Consider the following 21,068-nt stretch of genomic DNA (forward strand, 5'->3'; position numbering starts at 1 on the left):
ATTTGTTTGGTTTTTTGCTTTATTCTGGACCAAATTCTTGCCTTGTCTGGATGAGGTGTTACAGATCGTAAGTTACTTTTGCATGCAACCTTAGGAGTTGACCTAAACACCAGTATCTCATTTTTTATAAAGTAAGAGAAAGAGTTGACAATCCTTTGCTGGGGATTTAGAGGTTTCGCTAATTTTGTTTCACTGAATGATAGAATTTTTTTATTATTATTATTAGAAGCAGCAAATAAGTAATGTTGCTGCAAAGAATTAGGCCGCTCGCTCTTGTTTCAAGACAGGAGATAATGCTTTATGGTTTGGCAAAAGTCTTTTGATAAAAGAAAAAACCACCTGGTTGCGCTAAGGAGTAGGGGTGGGTGAGAAGTGGAAGAAAGCATAAATATGAAATTCTAAAAGCAGAGATCAAAGTTAATGAAGCCATGTAAATCTTATCAGGAGACATAACAAGATCATGAAGTACAAACAAATCATTTCCCTTTAGATATGATGAGAGGTTGGCTGATAAAACCATGATTACCCTTGGATGGCAGTTCTTGATGGTAGATCGTACCTTTGCAGATGTTGACTCTGCCAAACCCTTTCTCACTGCTCCAACATGCTTTTTCCCCTTTAAGTATTACTGTCTATGGGCTCTGTCTGCAGACGCCAAAATGAATTGTTTATGACAACCGAGCTAACCTGCTCCCTACAAAGAGCTTTTAATTTCATTTATCTGCCCACCTCACTGGAGATGAGGCGTTCAGCAGCTGCTGCTGTGGCGGTGAGCCCTGAGCCCAGCAAGTAGGAGGGCCCAGGCAGCACTCTCCAGCACAGCTCAGGCTCCCTTGCTCTGCCTGCTTCTGTGCCTGACCTTGCCAGGGATCAAGGAAAGTTTCATTTCCACTTTTTCAAAAATTATTATTATTTAACATAATATGGTTTGGCAAAGTTCAGTGCTAATAGTAATGTTTTATGTGGAAAACAAAATGCCTCCTTGAAAGAACAGATAAGCAGGATCTGCCTGCTGTCGAGGGCTAGTTTCTGTCTCTGAATTCTAGGTGACTTCCATTCATCATTTCCAAGTATTTAGCATGCAAACCACAGCCAAGCTCTTTCCAAAGGGAATGTTTACTAAATGAAACATTAAAGGAATATGAAAGCTATTCTCTATTCTAATGACACTTAATTAGAAAAAAACATGGAAATAGATTAAAATAATTAGTCTTAATAAGCAGTAATTGCCAAGTCTTGTGCAATAGAATAGCCTTCACAATTTAGAGATGGGGAATAACGATGCTGTGGAACTACTAATAGACACTGCTTTGAATATTAATTTAATTTGCAAAGTGTGTTCTTGTTTTCTTAGACTACACGGTCCCAACCATTGAGACCCTTGTATACTTGCTATCCATCAGGATAAATGTATCAAGATCAAGACCATCGGAGGCAAATTTGAGTAAATAGGTTAATAATTAAGTTTAAAAATTTAGTTTTTGTAATGTAGAAGTTTATCATATGCATGCAGAGGTGGGTTGTCTGTGCTTAGTGCTTTGGACCAGTTGTTGCTTCAAGTGAGGTGTCTGCTTAGTTTTAAGTTTCAGGGCAGCGCTGTCCCTCCTACATGAACAGGCAAACCGCTACACCAGCTGAAGTAGGGAATAAAACCACATCTTTTTTCTCTTGGTTGGACTTTCCTAATCTTGGGAATGAAACTGTAGCTGCCTATAGGGTGATTATCCCACGTATTGTAAGAGGTATGCCGGACTGGTACTGGACATTATCTGGTTGAGCCCTCAAGTCTGGCGCAGTTTTCTTTGGGAAAGCGAAGATGAAAGACATCTGGTCACTTCAGTCTCACTTTGTCGACTGGAAACTCACTCTGGCCAGTTCTTACCCCGAGCTCCTGTAAACAAAAATATCAACATGGTAAAGAGGGAGCAAGCACTGTTCAGTACAACTTGCCGCTGTATTTCTATGCCATATAGTTCAGCAAATCTTTTCCAGTCCCTTCTAACTGAGAAGGCACTACCACTAAACTTAATCTTATACTTCTATATGCTTTTCTTACGAGAATTTCAAAGTGTTTTGGTGAACACAGGAAACTATTTTGTATGGCAGTCATGCGGGGGTCCTTGCGTTTGAGCTTGTCTATTAGAAAGAACCGAGCAGGATCCTGCAGACAAAGACAGCAACTAGATTTGTATCTGTGATGAGGGATCACTCAGTCCCACCTACAGCAACTCTGCCAAGGTTGAGAAGATGGAGATCTGAAGATAATGCTCTGCTAAAAGATCAGCCCTATAAAATGAGGGCAGGAAGATGTCAGCAGCTAAAAGTCTGAAGGACAGCCAAAGCGGGCAGCCCGTGCTGGTACTGGGAACATAAGGAAACTGAGAACACCCCTTTGAAGTACATCTAATTAAGGGGCCAACAGTAAGCAACCCTTCCTCACCACTCTTTATCCAGTGAATATAAACATCTAACTTCACCCTGTTATGCTGCAGTTTGACACAGAGTAAATGCAGCACTATGGCTCTGATCTGGATCAGAAATTTCAAGGCTGTGTAACATAGAATGCTGACTCTGGCTCTTTTTTAGGCTTAATTTGTTTAAAAAAGAATGTTGACAGGCTAACTCGGTTTTGGCAAGCTTTACACCACATCCGATATCGTCTGCCTCTGCTGCTGTAACGACACCGTATCAGGTATCGCCCCTCTTTCTGCAGCTACTGTAAAAATACAAAACCATCGCTAATTCTGTGCGTGGGCTAAAACAAAAGTCTGTGTCTGCACTGATCCGAATCAAATTTTTATTGATGAGTTGATCTGACAATGCACCAGATTAGTATTCACGATCCTTGACCAAGAGCCTTGGATGCCTACTGTAATCGATAGCGTTGGTGTCCCCTTTTACACTTGGCTTCGCCTGATCTTTAAATCTATTTCTCGGTGTTTCTCAACCATAAAAAGATCCTCTGTTTCCAGAGGGCTTCAGAACGTGTCCGTGTGCGCTCCTGCTGTTTACAGCTCCCGAAGAAAAACCTGCCTGACTCAAGCGCCGAACCTGTTAGGCCCGCTGGGCACCCCGACTGACGATCCAGGGAGGCATCCCAGTGGCCTGGAAAGGAGACTTCGAATGGCGGGGGTGGGTCCTGCCTCCCGGGGAAGGAGAGCGCTGCGGCGCCGCAGCACACGTTCGCCCGGGCACTCCAGGAACTTGGGAAGAGCCCTGGCAAGCCCACCCAAGCCTCGCTAGCGGCGCCTCAGGCCCGGCAGCAGCACCCCGGCAGCAGCAGGCCACGGCCTCGTGCGCGGCCTCCGCAGGCACCCCGCGGGCTGTAGCGGGGGTCTGACCCACCCGGCTTCTGGCCAAGCCCGCCCTGTCCTGCCCGCCCCGCCGCGTCGCAGCACAGGCCGGCGAAAGGGCCGGGACGGCACCCCCCACCCCCTCCCCCCGGCAAACCCCCGCGCTTCGGGCCCGACCCGCCGCGGCCGCCCCCGGGGGGGTGAGGACCGGCAGCCGCTCCCCGGGCCCGGGTGGGCCGCGGCACGGGAGAGCTCAGCTTTTCACGGGGCTGCCCAGCTGAGGGGCCCCTCGGAGCCCCTCGGGCCCCCCGTCCTCTCTACGCGGCCGGGACCGAGTGGCCGGCATGAAGCTGCCCGGGACGGGGCGGGGCGGTGGCACCGGGACGGGAGCGGCAGGGGGAGGTGCCGCCGCCGCCCGGCCCCGCCCGGCCCTCCTCTTCCGGGGCGCCCGCCCTCCGCCCGCCCTTTCTCTCCGCCGCACCCGTGGGGAGCAGCTGCGGCCGGCGCGGCCCGCCGGGACCCGCCCCGCCTCTTCGCGGGGCACCTGCTCGGGGCGGAGCGGCGGCGGCGGCTCCGGAAGCGGCCCCGCTGGCGGTGAGTGCGGGGGCCGGCGGCGGGGCCTGGTCGGGCCCGGCCTGGGGGGGCGGGGGCCTGGCCGGTGCCGCGGGCAGGGTGAGGCCGGGCGGGAGCCGGGGCCGGGTGCTCGGAGCCCGGGGGCGGCGGCGGCGGTCATTGTCCCTGCCAGCGCCGCCTGCGCGCCCCGCGCCGGACGGGCCCATCCCCCTCCCGGCGGCCGGGCGGGAGCGAGCCGGGCCGGGCCGCGGCGGCTCCGCCGGGCCAGGGATCACGAAGCTGCCGCGCCCATCGTAGGGCCCGCCGGCCTGCCCTGCCCGCGGGCGGTCGCGGCCGGCGGGGGGTGCCGCTCTCGTTCCCCCGCGCCGCCCCGGGAGGCGTGGGCCGGCGGCGGGTGCTGCGGAGACGGGAGGTCAGCGGGGGCTCTGATGAGCCCCCCGGCTCTGCTGGTGCCCGGGCAGCCTGGAGCAGCGGCCGCCGTAACCCGCCTCTCCCCGCGGGCGGACCTGTGTGTGTACGTATGTAGAGGTCCATGCGTGTGTGTTTTGCGGTACGAGGCACGTAGCTCAAGCGCTCGGCGAGGTTTGTGAGGGCCGGGAACAAAGCAGGGGGCAGGGGCCGCCAGCGGCCGTGGGGCCGGCGTGGCCCCGTGTCTCGACGGTTCCCGAAAACCGGGTGTTGCTGTGACCCGGCCGGGCCGGCGGCCCAGCGCCCCACAGCGCAGCGGGCGGAGATCGCTGCGCGCTGTTACTCTAAGGACAGCGTTTTCCTCAGAGGTGAGCAAGGCATCCGTAGCAGCAGTCCTTGCTTCTAGTAATTTATGTGTTGTCACACACAGATTTACAACCGTTAGTGTGTTTATAATATCTTAAAGCTGCACATGTTTCGTACAGCAACCATACCTTAATTTTAGCGTGTCTTTGGTTTAGCTTAATACATTTTCAGGATTGAGTTAAACCATAGCAAGATGAATTAGTGCTGATTTGACCCAGTCTATAGGGTTTTGATACTACTTTGGTTGATTTGGTCGATTATGCCCAATTATTCATACACATCTGAGGGGGCAGTAATGTCTCAGGAGGAATCAGTGATAGCAATCTCCTTGCTTGGCTCAACTCCATCCAGAACAGCAACACCTAATTTTTATTGCAGTTCTTAAAATGCCCCAAGTCACTTGTAAATATAGTTTAGGTTCCTGAATTACAAGGGTTTAAAACAAAGGCTACTCAGATTGCTGGGAGATTTTAATTACCTGCTTATGTTGTGTGTTTCTGGGCCTCAAGTAAAAATTAATCTTCTGTGAAAGTTTTTGCTGGGTGTGGATAGCTGAAGGAGGAGTGTGGAAGAGGATGCCAGAAAGGGAGGGGAAGGGAAGAAACGTGTCGAAGGCATGGAAGGATCTCTTCCATGGGTAGAGGCTACATTGTGGCAGGCTGTGAGACACAGGGCTGGGCAGAGAGGGGCAGAGAACATGGATGACTAAGTCTTTCCCCTTGTTTTCATCTTTCAATAAGGACTAATCAGAAGCTACAAGAATTTTTCTGTTGGGTTTTTTTGATACTGGTGTTGATGAGGTGAGCTGAAATTAATTAACTTCCTTTAACGACACACCCTGTTATCCTGATAAACAGCTGTCTGTCTTAATGAGTGTCCATGTACTCCTCCACATCTGCCTTCAGCAAAATAACTGGTATTTCTGCCACCGCTTTTGTAAGAGCGATCAAACCATCTCTCCACCCGCCTGAGCTGTGCTGAGATGGGCTTGATTTCGGTGCAGTTTTGCCTTGTGGGTGTTCACCTGTCAGGAGGTAAAGGTAGGCTGGGTTGGTGTCGCAGCAAGCTGGCAGGCGATGTGGTTGCACTCGATGAGGTTTGCTTTTCCTCTCAGGTGGCAGCAGGCGCTCGCTGTCTGTGGGGAAGGGAGGAAGTGTGCTGGGAGTCTTCCAGCAAGGGCTCATTTCTCCGGTGTGGCTGGGGAAGGCAGCCTGGAATTTCCGGCCTCCTGGCAGTGCTGCTGTGTGGCATTGCTGATTCTGAATAACTAAGACGTTTCTTTTGGTTTTCTAGTGTTTTTGTGGCTAAAGGTGAAAAAGCAAAGGTCTCCATTATGGCTTGTACATGTTGGAGAGCTTTCAGTAGGCAGGAGGTTGTGGCTTGTCTCTGGGACTGTGATGGGAGTGGATTTAACATGTTTTTGGTGTCAGCTTAGAAACTGGTAGGCAGAAGCAGCTGGGGATGCTGCTGTGACATTTAAGGCTCTGTAATAGATGGGTGTTAAAGGCCATTATAGAAAAGGCTTACCAATACATTTATGGGTTGCTTTCTGTAAAACACAAAAAATGTATGTTTGAGAGTGAAATACCTGATTTATTATGTGATACAGATTTATCCTGCTCAGTCTTTCCAGGCTGGTGTTGTAATCTGTTTTTCCGCAAAGGTGAGGCACCGCCTGCTAATTAGTGCCGTTAAATGGGTTAGTTTTAAATGAGAGCACCCTGTGCTTAAGTTACATGCTCAGATCTGCTCAGTTATTTTTATTCTTTTGGTCAAATGTGCAGGGGAATAATTTTTGGGTATCCCAAGGAATTGTTTAAAATTTTAGTGGTCTGTTAAGAAGTATTGTATGCTTCAGCTGGGCCTGAACTTTCTGTAACAGGTCTTTATCCTACTGGGAGTGTAAGGGGAGCAATGTGTTTATTTAGATAGATATGCTGTATGGCAAGCAGAGGGGAATGGTGCCTGAATGCTGCCACAGGGTGGGATGGTTACCTTTGCTAGCATGAGGTCTGGTTGTCTGTTAACGATCCTCAGTATTGGGATACTACCTGCGTAAAGCCTGCCTCCCCCAGCTTGTGCCAAAGAAAAATGATAAAGCTGAGGAGGAGGATGACACAAAGTTCACTAAAGCTGCAGTGACTCTGGTTTCAGGAGACCAGAGGGGACACTGTTTCTCAGCAGGCAAACTGGAGCATTGGAGCTCACCTCTCAGGTGGTGGCACACTCAGCAGGAGCGTGGACTTGCGGTGCTGCCTCCTGCCATCACTGCCCACTGTTCCCAGTCACAACTGCTTGGGGAGATGCTGTGGACCCGATCAGGAAACTTGGTAAGCATAGCTGGGGATAAAAAGATAGGATAAATCCTATTTATGTGGGATAAAAAGAGTGAAATAAAGGGGAAGAAGAAAAAAAAGGAATATCCCTGTCATCTCCCCGGTGGTGTCATCTCCAGGCTGTGTTGCCAGTGCAGCTGAGACTGCAGCGGTCTGGGGGTGCTTCCAGGCCTGCTACAAAATATTTTGGAGATTCAAAGCATGACCTTGGACATGTGGAAGGTGCTCTGAGAGTGATGGGAGAAGGGATCAGAAAGAATACTTGTTGAGTATTGGAGAGCTGAGAGGAAACCGGAGAAAGAAATTTGAATCTTGGTCATTTGTGTTGATCTCTTACCTGCTGTGTTGTCTAAGAGGGAATGGTTTAGAAATACCTAAGCCAAGTTTCATTTGCCTCAGCTGGGGTGCATGTGCTTGAGGTAAACAGCTGTTCTAGCTCATAGTTTTCTGACCTGTCACATGCATCCTGCCCTGAGGTGATGTGCCTCGAGTCAAGAGTCTATGGGCTGGCAGAGCTGTAACTCTGCTCCAGGCATCTCTCTGGTGCTGGGGCAATGATGCTGGAGCGTGAGGTAGGGTTGTGCTGCACATGTCATGACACCCTTCCTCCAGCCCCTGCAGGGTTGGGGGTGATGGATGAAAGTGCCAGTTGGGAGCTGTGGTTTTGAGGTTGAGGGTGTTTAGTAGAAAAATGGTTGAGAAATGGGTGTATCTGTGGCCTAGCGTGGCACTGGGAGCCACTGGCTGTGATAATGGTACTCAAACTAATCTGGGAAGCACTGAATAAAGGAGATTTGAAGTCCTGTTGCAGGTTCTCAGTTGTTTTTCTGGGAAATGTTTCTCTGTTTTTTTTCCTGGTCATTTGCTGTTGGAGTTGATAAGATTTGCCTGGAAGCTGGATGGGCAAGAACATACCAGGCTTGTGTCCTGCTTGGACAGTGGCTGGGGTGGGAACTGCATGGAATGGCCTTTCAATCAGCTATAACTTACCTACTAGAAAAGTTACCAGTTCTTTATTTTCTATTTAAGGATAGGGTAAACAGCTTTCTCTAATTGCAGGCTTCAAGATCTTTTATTTTTTTGGTCTGGATTGTAGCTGAGCTTTTAATTTGATTTGTATTTCTGTCAAATAATTGGCTGGATTGGTGTTTTGACTCTCAATTCCTGGTTTCTCTTTCTTGATAGACGCTGCATCAGTAAATACTTCGGTGTGTCAGTTGTAGCTTCTAATTCATCCCCACCTAGAAGTCAGTCAGTGAAAAGCTTTCAGCTACTTCTTACCTATTTGTGCAGTGAGAGTATCAGGGTGGTTTCTGCAGCAAGGGTCAATGTGTTTCTTCCTGTCGACTGTGTGACCCAGCCTATGAAAGACATGCTTATCCCTTCCTCTAAATGATTTGCAGTTGAGCAGTCTCTTAGAGGGGTGAGGAATGACATCTTCGTTCAACTACAGATGAAATGGCAGTTGAAGAACAGGTCCTTGATGGTGAGCACTGCTACTGTTGACCTGCCCTTTGTGTGTTCTGCATTGGGTTTCTTCCATGATCTGTTGTAGATGATGGAAGGCACCCAAAAGGTGTGTAAAGCAGTCCACGTATTTATGGTCTGTTTACAGGAGAGTTAACTATGTCTGTTCAGTCTGTGCTCTATCTGCAAGGTTTTAGCTGTTTGGGGCTTGCTGGTGTCGGGCTCTTTGCGTTAGGAAGAGCTCCAGTTCCCCTCCATTTAGCTAGATGACTGCTAGAAATTTGTGATTTCTTGTATTTCCTGATGGGAAAAATCAGGGAGATTGAAGATTGCTCTGTTCAGGAGAGCAAGTTGTTAAAAATTCATAGCCTTTCTGAAAGAATGTGTATTCAGGTTGGCACACCCATAAAATTTCTGGTCGTTTTCAAGATACTCTTTTCAGGTTTGTAGTTGATAGATACTACAAAACTTCGTACTTGTCAAAGCACTCATCTCTCAGGGGTGGAATCAGAGGGGAGCTGGCAGCAGTTTTGAGTCCATTTGTCTCGAGAGGGAAGTTGTCTGATTTCAATTCCAGAAGTCAAGGAAAAGAAAATAAAAGGTGGGGTTTCCATTAATATTTAAAAACTAAGCACAGATACTGATAACTCCTCTAATGAGTCCTTATTGTTATAACACAACAAACACAAGCAGCTCTATAAACCTAATAATAATTAAAGTTCTTTGTGTTTTCATAGTCACAGCATCCCATAGAGTACAGCAGGACGATTTGATGAAATTCAGAACACAGAGCATAGCAGGTCCTCGTACCTCTGCTTCAACATGACTTGGCCTTTCAGAAGCATCTGGATGGCTGACTGAGGAACCATAGCATTCAAGTAATTCTGCTATAGACAGGCTTGCTGCCTGGTACCACCCTACAAAAAAAGCTTGCTTTTTGATTTGCTTGTTGATTTAAAGCTGAACTTAGCAATGTTCTTACAAATTCTGTATAGATTAATTTTTTTAATTCTAGTATTACGCTGGGAATCTTGATTGGAGTCAAGTGTCCGCTGCCTTCATATGCTGCCTATTGCATCTTGAATCTTGCTGTGAGGAAATTGTATTGTGTGGGTCACTTTTTAGGAGGTGCATTGCAATAAACGAATGCTTTTCTTTCCACTAAACAAAAGGAGTGTCTTCACTGGTGATTACAGTACTCCTCTTTATCCTAAGCCAAGATCTAGGACATGCTGTCACAGTTTTGATGCGTTTAGTATGATTGTTTAGCCAGTCTTAAGGAAAAGGAATCTCTCATTATGTATGTACAGTTTCTAGCTTGATCGGTCTGCAGGGAAGAGATCCTGGCATATCGGGTCCTGTACGATGGTTGAGTGGGATTTAATGGTACTTTTGTCTTTTTGGTGTTTTACATATTCACTTGAAAATGAAGGACAAAATTCAGAGCTGTGAAGGGAAGATAGAAGGAAAGAATTTGTATGGCATATAAAACACTGTCATTTTTTAACGTTTACAAGAAGAGAAGGTAGTAGTGAAACTTTGAAGCTTGAGGGACGTGCACCTCTTTTTGAAATGTATTAGTGTGTGTGTGTTTCTGAAATACTGTTCAGTTTGGTAAGGTGTGTTTTTATGCGTGAGAAATAGGAAAGTATTTTGGTCACAATATAACTCTTCTTTGAAAAATAATATTTGAGTACTGGCATTGGAGTGTCATACTTAACTTTGGCTAGTATGATCTTTGAATAAGTAAAGGGCCTGAAATTAATTCACGCTATGTAGTCCTCAGGTACATCCTTTAGGATTTAAGAGGCAATGCTAACTTCAGATTTGAAAGTTCAGGGAACAAATACTATATGTTGTCTTTGGGGTACTTCGGCTTTGGTGGGTTTTTTTCTTCATCTCTTGCAGCACTTCTTAAAACTTCTTACCTTGTCTCTTGGAAAGATTAATTGCAGAGCAAATGGTTTTATAGTACAGGAGATGTGACATTTAAAAAAAAAAAAAAAATCAAGAGATTTCTCCAGAACTAAGCTATTGCTATGTCTTGCAAATAATTGTCTGGTTAGCTTATGGTGCAGCTTAATGAGCAGGAAGTGAATGTTTCCAGAATCAGTCTGAAATGTAGTAGATGGCTTGTGTAACATTCACCTGTGGTGGTAGGCATCAGAAGTTTGTTGTACGTTCTCCTCTAAAATACTGCTGGTTGGGCCATGAGCTAATTGTACAAAAAAATCAGATATAGCCAGATGTAATATTTTATTTGACCAGTTAGTGTGATGGGGGAGCAGGTGGCACTGGGTCAGGCATGTGGGTGCTCACCTACTTCTCCAGGTTTCTTGCATACCTTAAAACTTTCTGGTTTTTCTCCCCTTTTGATTTTAGTTGGTGAGGTGAGATTGTTAAAGAAATTATTTGAGCACTGGGAGTGTCAAAAAGGCCATACTTGGCCAGTCCAGACTAGTTTTCTGTCTCCATGAGTATCTGAGCAAATACTTACAGAAAATACCAGAGCATGTCTAGAGTGACATTGACCTGGGTGTATTCTTCCAGTTTCAAGTGTCTGGTTGTTTATTAATTTCAGAGCTGCTGTTGGATCTGCTTTTGTATATATTTCTGGCCTTTACCCATGCCTACAGCTGCTAATTACCACAAGATGCTGTATGTAGTTCAAATTCCAAATTTTAACCTGTTACCTGATAATTTCACTCTGCTTTAGTCATTGTGTTTGCTAAATAATGAATAATCATTCCATTCCTATTCACCAGTTATGTTACTGGGTGAGTTCATATATCCTTTCATCACGTGTTTTCCAAGTTCCTAGTATCTTTTTGCAAATAAGAGCAAGAAGGGTAGATTCCACTGATACTTTTATCATTCTTCTATAGCTCTTAGGAGAAGGGGTGCCCAGAGCTATTTCCAGGATTCAGGAGCGGTGCCTTCTATCATAGTGCATCCATTGTGTATTTAAATGTGTGTCTAGGTAGTAAGTTATTAACAAGTTAAGTATAAAAATGAAAAGTAATCTTTTGTACATGGATTTATTTGGATGAAGTGTGTGATGATACAGCAGTTCAGATGTGCTGGAACAGTTAAAGCTTGCAGGAGGTCTGTAACCATGTAAAAATGCCAGTGTATATTACAAATTTGAAGTTCAGAATGTAACTTGGTGCAAAAACATTTTTTCTTCATAAACTTGATTTTAAAGCTGTCTGTTTCTCCCCTCTGTTATCTATAGCATTCAATACATGCTAACAAATACAGCATTTTTTCAGTTGCTGCAGCTTGCTTGTGAGATTAGCATTTAAAAACAGAGTGAATAGGCAACACAACAAAATGGAAAGAGAAAAAGGGAGCAGTGGTCAAATATTTAAATCTTTATAAAGAAAATAAGCTGTATTTTAAGAGCAGCAATTAGGAGAAAAGTTATTTGCTTTAATGGGAATTGGAGGTAAAATGAAAACATCCTAAAAATATGCCTCACCCCAACTTTGAAGCATCTAATACTATATTTGATAAAAACAGCTGTCCCTGTTGCAATTTGTAGTGTGGTTCTGTTATCAGATTAGTAAACTGTATCATTTTTACAGCTTCAAGAAACTCATATAAAACGTGAGAGAAGATGACAAGGTCTAGATCAAGATCACCACGATGGAAACCAAGGTAAATATTTATCTATAACTTGTGTTCTGAAATGTAGCTCTGTGTGAGAATTATAATTAGGATTTAAAACTTGTGTAAAAGAAATAAAATTGCATCCAGAATTGCAGTTTGTAAAGTGTATCTTATAAATTAGAATTTGTTTTCCAAACTGAATACCTTCTGCGATTTCTTTACCCAACTCACAATTTTATTACAACTTCTAAGCAGGAGGTGTTAAGATTTTGCTGTCTTGTCAGGAGCCTTGTTCAACTTGCATGACTTGGAGCTACCCTAAGCACAAAATACAAGCATCACACTAGTTAAGATATTATTTTTACTCAAGCACCACTGGGTTCATTTAATGTCTAACTCACTCCTGTTTTGCCTTTTGGCCTACAGGGAGGGCCAGATTGACTGTTACAAAAAATACTTCTGAGTTTAAACACCACAGAGGCTTTCCGAGCCTTTGGGGCTGATCTTTAACATGGTTAGATGTGCCTTGCAGCATAATGCAAACTAAAAACACGGGAGTTAGTGCCCTTCTTTTTGGATACTAGCCTAGAAGTGTGTCATTGATGCTTGTCACCAAAATAACATCCAGGTTACTTCATGCTGCTAGTTACCTGCCTGATTTTTAGGACTTGGACTCTAAACTTGAGATGTTAAACCTAGGAGGCTGGAATACAATTTTAAGCTTTCAAGAGCTTGAAGCTACTTTTCTGATGGTTTTGGGTTGCTTTTCTAAACAGACTAAGTTGTGATGACCAAGACCAAGGGAGTTTGTTGGATAACACAGAAAAATGTATGGGGGTTTTTATTCGTTTTTAAAAAGAAATCCTATCTGCTTCCATGCTAGATTGATAGTTGTGAATATGTCCTTTGAGTGAAGGGCAGGGAGGAATGCCTCAGCTCTTATTAAAATGCAAGCCCTATCCAGAACAACGTGGTGTGGCAGCAGCAGTATGGGTGCTATTGGAAGTTAGCCATTAGAGTTTTATGAAGATCAGTGGTTCTGAGTTTGAACTCATTTGCAGAAATAGAGCAGGTAGTTACACCAAACTGTACACTTACAATATGTGTACAGATGTGACTTCCCTGCACTTTTTCAATTTACATTTTTTCAATGGTTTTATTAAAAAGTGTGTTGAGGTGTAGAGTGTATATTTGAATATGATCAGAACTGTTATGTCTGGGATTACTTTCTGGTTCTTCCTAGTGGCTTGTGCTGTTTTTATTTAAGGAAATTTTGTCTGAAATAACTCTTTACGGTTTGCTTTACTTTTTGTAGCTGTAGGTGAAAATGCAAAGCTGAGTGTGATGCAATTGGGTAAATCTTAGCAACTGAAATTTTTAATAGCAAAAGCTGCGATAAGTGTGGAAGTGCATATGTGTACATGTGACCTGTGCAGACAATCATACAAGAAGACCAAAACATCTTTCTTGAACTTGTTTTTTTCTGCAGGAAAAAGCCTACCTGTGTGACATTTTAAGTAGGATAATTATAATGTTTTCAATCAGGTTTTGGGGTTGTTCTGACATGCAAAGAAAACCTGAAAAGGTTTTTTTCTTTCTTTTTAAATTTTTTTTGGTGGTTCTTTACATGGTTTTTTTCCTTCCCCTTTTTTCTTTTGGCACTGAAAAAGATAGAGAATGCTTGAGAAGTGTGAAAATGTTTCTAACAGTTGTTTTCAATGTAGTGGAAACTTCATATACATGAAATTATTTTTAGTTTTACATGGAAAAAATGCAAAGAGAAAAATCATTGACTTACTATTGAGTGGGTAATTTTACTATGAAAACTTCCAGCAGAGTGAAAGTAAGCTTGATACTCTAGCCAGTCAAGTGACACTTTGAATATTCTGACTTGTGTTTTTATTTTCTTTATCAGTTAATTAAAATTGTATACTAAATGTTCCTTAGGGAATAGAATTTCTCATGAAGTGGTTATTTCAATTTTATGGGACTACTCAAAGTGAATTTTATTTTTCCTTAGGTCCTTATCTCCAGCATTTAGGAGTCCAGAGCACCATAGGCAAAGGCATGCTCATATTAATTATGACTGTGAATATAAAAGCTTTCGTAAGGACCCAAAGAAACCTATGCCTTGGAGAACAGAAGATGAAAAATATGGACAAAGCAATTCCAGGTTTGCACCTCATGGAAATAACCACCAGAGAATATATGAACGTAGGTCACCTTCACCAAACCTGAAAAGAATTCCCCTGGAAGATACTTACAGTTATAAACCCTACAGAACACATTCATCTGAAAGAACTGAAAGCAATAGGAGATGCCAGTTACCACCAAAATACTCAGAAATACCATATAAAGAGCATGATCGTCCATTTTACCAACACAAAATGGAAGAAAGATACATGTTTGAGCACTACAAAGTCACTGGAAATGAAAAAGGAATGAAACCTTTTCATAGACCATTAGGGGCTTCATTTAAACTTGAAAGAAAATGGCATGAAGATGGCTTGAGGCACCAGAGGTTACATGAAGAGAAGTATGGTCAGTCACCCAGAAGAGTTTCTGATGAATTTACGGCCAGGAGCTCTTTACAGAAGAGGTATAGGAATAAAATAATTAAAACCTGGGTATTGTGGTGTAAAGCCTCAAGTGAAAGTCTGTTTTCATTATAGTTGAAGATATCCACCTTGAAACACGTTGGCCACTTTGTAGTTTAATTATGGGCGACTGGTAGTAGTGAAGTATTTGTCTTTTAAGTAAATCATAATGATGGCTAGAGTATGAAAGGATAATATTTCCCTCTTAAGAGCCCCTGCACATCTGTACCTTGGCGTGAGGGATTATGGGTTAACTTGCCACGCATTCTGCTGTTCAACATTCTGCACATATAAGTTCTCGCTTTCTTCTCTAGTGCAAGTGTAAATTGCTTTATGTCAACACAGGTATCCTGAAGATCACGATTACAGAGAATATGGGCACACGTCCAAAAGGGCTAAAGAAATGGAGAGGTATGACGGTGGAGAAGTAGCAAGAAATTCCAAGTGGAAGCAAGAACGTTCTTTTCCACTGTACCAAGAAAAGGAGGAGCAAAGAAATCTGGGTGCCCAGTCCCACCGATCGGCTGAAAGGGAGTACTCGGAGGGTTCTGTCACAAAGATAGCCTATGAGTACAGTCACAAGCGGCGCAGGCATCTGGATGGGGAAAAGCCTTTTTCAGATGATAGAGCTCAGAAATATGTGAAGCAGGAAGACCAGAAATATGGTTCTTATAAGGGTGTCCGGAATAGCAAAGAGTTAGATTACTTTAGTGGTGGAAGAGCGAGACGGACTGAAGAAGGGCACCTTGAAGTACCTGTTAAATATAGTTCAAAGAAGGTCTGCAATGCTTGTGTTAACTCTTCCAAAATGGAGGTTGATCTGAGATCTTTTAAAAACAAACCGAAGGAAAGAGTAAGGAAAGAAGGGGAATTCAGGCAAAAAGTAGATTCCTCCGATAGCCAGCATGATTCAAGTCATACTGTTTCAGATGTGAAAATGTCAGATGTCAACTGTAGGAGGGAACATCTCACAATCAAAGTGGATATGAAGAAAATGGTGACCAAGTACAGGTATTGGTTTCCCCTCACCTCTTCTTCTTTCTTCCTGTTGCTCCACAGTTTATAAATACTGGCGGGAAGCCCAGTTTCTTTAAGTGGTAACCAGGACAAACTAAGGTTGTACCTTTAAAATTTTATTTCCTTTAAAAAGTTGAGTTGCACAGGCTGGAAACTTACAGCCTACCTCTATCAAAAACAAACCAAAAAAAATCCCCTAGCTCATTTCATGCAGCTGTAGTAGGAAATGCAAAGAGTACATATGCCTGAAACAAACCTGTACTTAAATGTTGCTTTTGATAAGAAAATGTATTACTTTTATTTAAAACCAAAACAATGAAAGCAGAGAAGCCTAGTCCTGTACTTTCTTCTGGAATATGATGTCATTTTTTTGACTGAGTTTCCTCTAAAAAACAGATAACATTTAAATTACATAAATCTCAAGCACATATTCAGATGTTCAAGATCTGAAGTTCAATAAAGCTGTCAAAAAATTAAGAGATCCATGGGTTATGTTGTTTATTGTTGTAACAAATGAAGTGGCAATCTGCTGATGCATCAGAACTGAAAAGCAGTAGAGTCTGCTTCCGTCTGTCTTGTGTAATACTTGTGGTTCCCTTTAGCATTCCCAATGCTGGCTGAATTGGAAAAAAGTGGCAATATTATGAAAATCTAGATGATGGATACATGGCAGAGGGTAAGCAGCTTGGCTTGTGTAGATTTTTGCAGGCTTTTCTGGTTTGTTACCTTGCTGTTGCAGGCAAGAATGTCATATAATGACAGTAATCCCTTTTGGGGATATCTTCATTTTGAAGGTATTTTGCCTTTTGTCCTAAAAACATCTGTATTAGTTTTTTCCCTTTCTGGTATTTCAGATACCTGTAATACAATAGTGTTACACAGACAAATTACTGTCTGCACATAAGGGGCTAATAGGAAAGACAGAGGAAAGGAAAGTGGAGTAATGCCTGCCCCCTCTCCTGTCTAGGACATGCATGTAACTTTTTCAATGACAGTTTAAGGAAGGTAATGTTACTTAATTATTATTGAGTTCTGTTGCAAGCCCACGGCTGATTCCTGTTATCTAGTAGCCTCTCGCTACTGTTTTCGAAAGCCTTGCATGATGAACATGGTAATTATTTGCAGACTGAAGAAACCACTTGTTGGTTACAGCTAATGTAATGGAAGGTTTGCTTTTGCAGCCAAAAGTGCTAAATACTTATTTTTTTAAAGACAAAACCACTAATTTTACAGAAGCTGATAACTGGAAATATTTGTGCTACCTACTTTAGGCATTTAACAAACACCTGACTTGAAATGAAACAGCTGAGAAGAATACTTTCTTTACACACTTGGGGAGCAGGTAGATAATTCAAATCATCTACAGTTGAGGTTGTTTGAGTTCCCTCTTGCATGCATTTATTTCCAGTTTACTGGTGGCAAATAGATGACTTCTGCCACCTGTTAGAGGCTATTACTGATACCATTTTTGTATGAATTTCTAGTCTTGTTTGCTTCAAATACAGGAAGGTCAGGCACGTAATCACTGCGGAATGCACAGTAAACAGTCTTTATCCTAAAAGCTTTTATGTGGGCTGTTTGAGTCCTCAGTTTATCTTTCCAAATGACAAGCATTTTTCTTGCAACAAGAACAGCAGGATTTTTAAAGTGTTAGTTTCCTTGTCAAAATAATTCTTAAGCAGCAGTGCAACCATTTGGGGCGTAAACTTACTTAGAATGAGTAAATTCTGACAAAAAGATGCTAAACATGTTCTTAAGTTCACACACTGCCACTGTGTAAAGCTGTTTCACTAGGCTCAAGTGATGATTCAGTTCCCAAAGATGCTGTGAGATTTTTACATCTCTGAACTGTTCTTGAACATTATCTGGTAGCTCCTTATAAACAGACACACACACAATTGCTTTCCAGAATTATACCGAAGTAATATATTAGGATCTTCATTTGCCTGTTTTATTTCTTAAGCTAGATGAATTAAGTCTAAAATTCAGATTGTATTGTGTACTTCACTGGAACAAGGATTCCTAAGAGTGTAGTCATACCCCTTTGTATTTTATCATAGCTTTTCTACCTTATGGCCTTATGAGGTTTTTTAATTTAAAAAAACCAACAAAATGAGGTTTCAGTTTCATCATTTATTCCTAGAATTAACTTCTTAATTTATGCCTTTATTCTACTTGTCTATTTGAAGCTTTCATATATAGTGAATTATTTTAAAGTTAATATCTGCCAATTTTTATTCTAGGACTGCCTCTAGTCATACTACAGAGAGACAGATGTCCCATGATCTGGTTGCTGTTGGCAGGAAAAATGAAAATTTTCATCCAGTGTTTGAGCACATGGAATCTGTAACACAAAATGTTGAAAATGACCCATCAAGAGAATTTACTCAGGAAATAATCACCATTATCCATCAAGTTAAAGGTGGCTGTAATATTTGGGGTATATGTATGTGTTTGCTTTTAATAATTACAAATACATAAATTTAATGAATTAGATGCACTGTCCTTGTAAATCTCAGGTGTTTGCCTTTGGCTTCATTTGTATTTTGACTTCATTCTGTATTGTTTAAGAAAATGTAGGTTGAGGATTAGACGGGTGGATTATGATAGTAAGATCTCAGTCCATAATAGAGGTGTAGTTGTGGAGTGTTAAGGTCAAAAGGATTTTATGCTAGTACTACTTAAGACTAACCTGCTTGTTTAGGAACAAGAGAGGAAAAAAGGAGCTTTGCTCCTTTAACTATGAGGTCACAACTTCCTAGTTATATGTAGTTTCTCTAATTTTTCAATTAGTGTTTAGACTGTTGGACCATGTTCAGTATTAAATTTTATTTATAGATTCTAGTCATTTGAGTACTACCATAACAGAGCTGACAAATAGTTAACACTCTAAATGAATTTTATCTTACTAAATAAGAAGGATGTCTGATTTGAGCTGGCCTAATCTTTCATATGTGAATGTTAAACTCCAAATGTAAACAGTTTGAAATTTAAGATCAGAAGTTATCTTGGTGTCCTCAAGAGTTAATCTTTTAAGATAGTTTCCCATTGTGCATTTCAACTACTACAAATAAACATTCTTATGTTGAATATCTCTTCACAGCAAATTATTTTACATCTTCTGACATAACATTACATGAACGGTTTTCAAAAATTCAGGATAAACCAGTTGCAGATATGAATGAAGTTAAAATATGTTTGGATCCAGAGATTCACAGGTAATTGATGTGCTTTTTTGCCTTAATGTATTTGCATTAAAGTAGTTAATCTTCAATAGACTTTACACAATGTAAAGTGTTTTTTCACTCTAACCTACCTGCCTGTAGTCTGTAAAGAATTCTGTGGTTGGTCAATAATGCTTTTGCTATTTATAGTGATGGCACTTGTATTTATGTAGTATTTTTGTGTTCCAGGAGGATTGACATGTCTCTAGCAGAACTTCAGAACAAACGAACTGTGGAATCTGAATCTCCCCAGGTATCTTGATTACTTTTCTGGCAAACAGTAAGTTAAAATTATACAGATGTAAACATTTTCCCTTGCTATTGGAACATCATTTTGACATGTTTTGAAGACCATTAGTAATTCTGACTATTTTGAAAGAAATGCACACTTGAGCATATTTACTGATAGCACAGTGGTGCAAATACACTCTGAGTAAAACGTGGACGTGTGTTCTCCAGAGTAGCTGGACTGTGGTTATTCCTGCTGCTTGGACCACTATTTGTTTTTAAATAGTGTAAACATTAAGTAGGTGACTGACATGTGGCTTTTGCACTCTGAGATTAGGAAAAGCCTCAGTGTCTACCCTGATGTTAGAATGGCCTGCCCTTCATGTAACTCATCAGAATGCTATTTTATCCCATGCTCTCATCCAGGGACTTAAGATTTTTTTGTCTTCCCCTTTCAAGCTATGCTTATTGTGATTTAGTTACCATTTTTTTCTATAGTACGGGTATGTGGAGATTCAATGTAAGAATAGTAGAACTTTAAGATTTATTGTGTTCAGAGAATTCATGTGACTCTTTTTGCCTTGGCAACTCCACGTGGAATTCCAGTGCTCTGTTCACTGTTTGGACACTTGTAAAAAGGCAGATAGTGCAAGAAAGTAATTTTTTGGGACTACTCTTTGTTGTTGTTTTGGGCTTTGGGTCCTTGGATGTGCAGATAGTTGAACTACTTTAACAAGGTTATATACCAGATGTAACCCTTGAAGGACAGAATCACATCAGTGTTTAGTTATTACTAGCTAACTTGACTTTAACCTTTCCTCTTAATTAGAACATGATGAGAGTGTTAGAAGATCCAAATGATCTACGGCATGATATAGAAAGAAGAAGAAAAGAGAGACTGAAGAATGAAGATGAGAGAGTCTTTCATGTAGATGATGTAACTCCAAGGTAATTGGCAAATAACAATCTTGTTGGCCAAAGCCTGTAGTTCTTTTATATGTTCATTTCTTGACCCTTTCACAGTTATATTCACATGTGTTGTGGTTCTTTTTCATAGTTAGTTCTTGTAAGTTTGACTTGATCTGAAATTCAACTAATGTACTTTGCAAACTACTCTAATGGAGTGTTACCTTGAAAGAGTTTAAACTGTAGTGGGGGAAAAAATATGAAATGAAAAGTTCAAGCTGTAGCACTGAATAGGAAGAGGGGAATAAATTAAAGAAGCTTAGCTGGTTTTGAACTCCTTGATGTGCTGTGTAACAACATTTTCTTGGCGTTTTGTAGTTTGGTAAAAGTATTCTAGGATTAATACATTGTTGTGTTGCCCTGTTTTTTTTGTAATGTCATGTGGAATATCAACAAAGAGTTGGAGTTTTTCTGATTCTTGGAGAATTTTATGAAGAAAAGCTAGATTGTTGAAATGGCTCTTTACTGCTATGAATTCCTCCAGCAGGTTTGTTAAAGGCATTTACCCCAGAGGTGTTTGCTAACCTCAGTCACCCTGTTTAACTTTTGATGTTGTGAGGTTGATTAGAGAGATGACTTGACTTAATTGTGTTAGAAATGTTGATTAAAGAATTGCTGTAATGTAATGAAATGTATCTACACTGTAGTCATGACTTGCAGATCACTTTTAATATGCTGCTGTTCATTTTAAATGCAGTCTATAATGGCAGATAGTGGCAATGCCCACATAGTTGGGAAAACTGACTTGTGAAGATGCAGAAGAAATATTTCTTGTATTTGGGATTCTTTAAACAACAAAAATAAAAGTTATGATGAGGGGGGAAACAGTAAAATATTTGTCTGTTGCATATTGCCTTTTATGTACCTGGGGCTGCGTCTTTAGTGTATGTTTGGCCTGGTTATCTGGGAAGGGTGGTTTTTTTTGCCACTTCTACAGTTACTGTCCTGCTTACCTTTTGTGTATGCTGCTCAAATTTCTCT

General features: G+C 42.0%; 1 protein-coding gene across 5 annotated transcripts in view; it reads left to right on the forward strand.

Annotated features, from left to right (window-relative positions):
• The first annotated feature begins 3,822 nt into the window (after positions 1 to 3,822).
• BCLAF3 (BCLAF1 and THRAP3 family member 3) overlaps positions 3,823 to 21,068 on the forward strand; it is a 33,888-nt gene continuing 16,642 nt past the window's right edge. For 4 of the 5 annotated variants that reach the window (XR_012633669.1, XM_074906299.1, XM_074906320.1 and 1 more), the window contains exons 1-8: positions 3,823 to 3,887; positions 12,031 to 12,103; positions 14,076 to 14,654; positions 14,998 to 15,663; positions 17,913 to 18,091; positions 18,773 to 18,887; positions 19,083 to 19,146; positions 19,951 to 20,069. Coding sequence is in view for 4 of the 5 variants with exons in the window: in XM_074906299.1 (XP_074762400.1) it covers positions 12,063 to 12,103; positions 14,076 to 14,654; positions 14,998 to 15,663; positions 17,913 to 18,091; positions 18,773 to 18,887; positions 19,083 to 19,146; positions 19,951 to 20,069 (1,763 nt within the window). In the remaining variant the exon portion in view is untranslated. Of the gene's footprint in view, positions 3,888 to 4,267; positions 4,381 to 12,030; positions 12,104 to 14,075; positions 14,655 to 14,997; positions 15,664 to 17,912; positions 18,092 to 18,772; positions 18,888 to 19,082; positions 19,147 to 19,950; positions 20,070 to 21,068 lie in introns of those variants that run through there. The other variant, XM_074906310.1, reaches the window with a different exon arrangement.

The sequence above is a fragment of the Athene noctua genome, chromosome 1 (genome assembly GCF_965140245.1).
Source record: "Athene noctua chromosome 1, bAthNoc1.hap1.1, whole genome shotgun sequence".
NCBI lineage: Eukaryota > Metazoa > Chordata > Aves > Strigiformes > Strigidae > Athene > Athene noctua.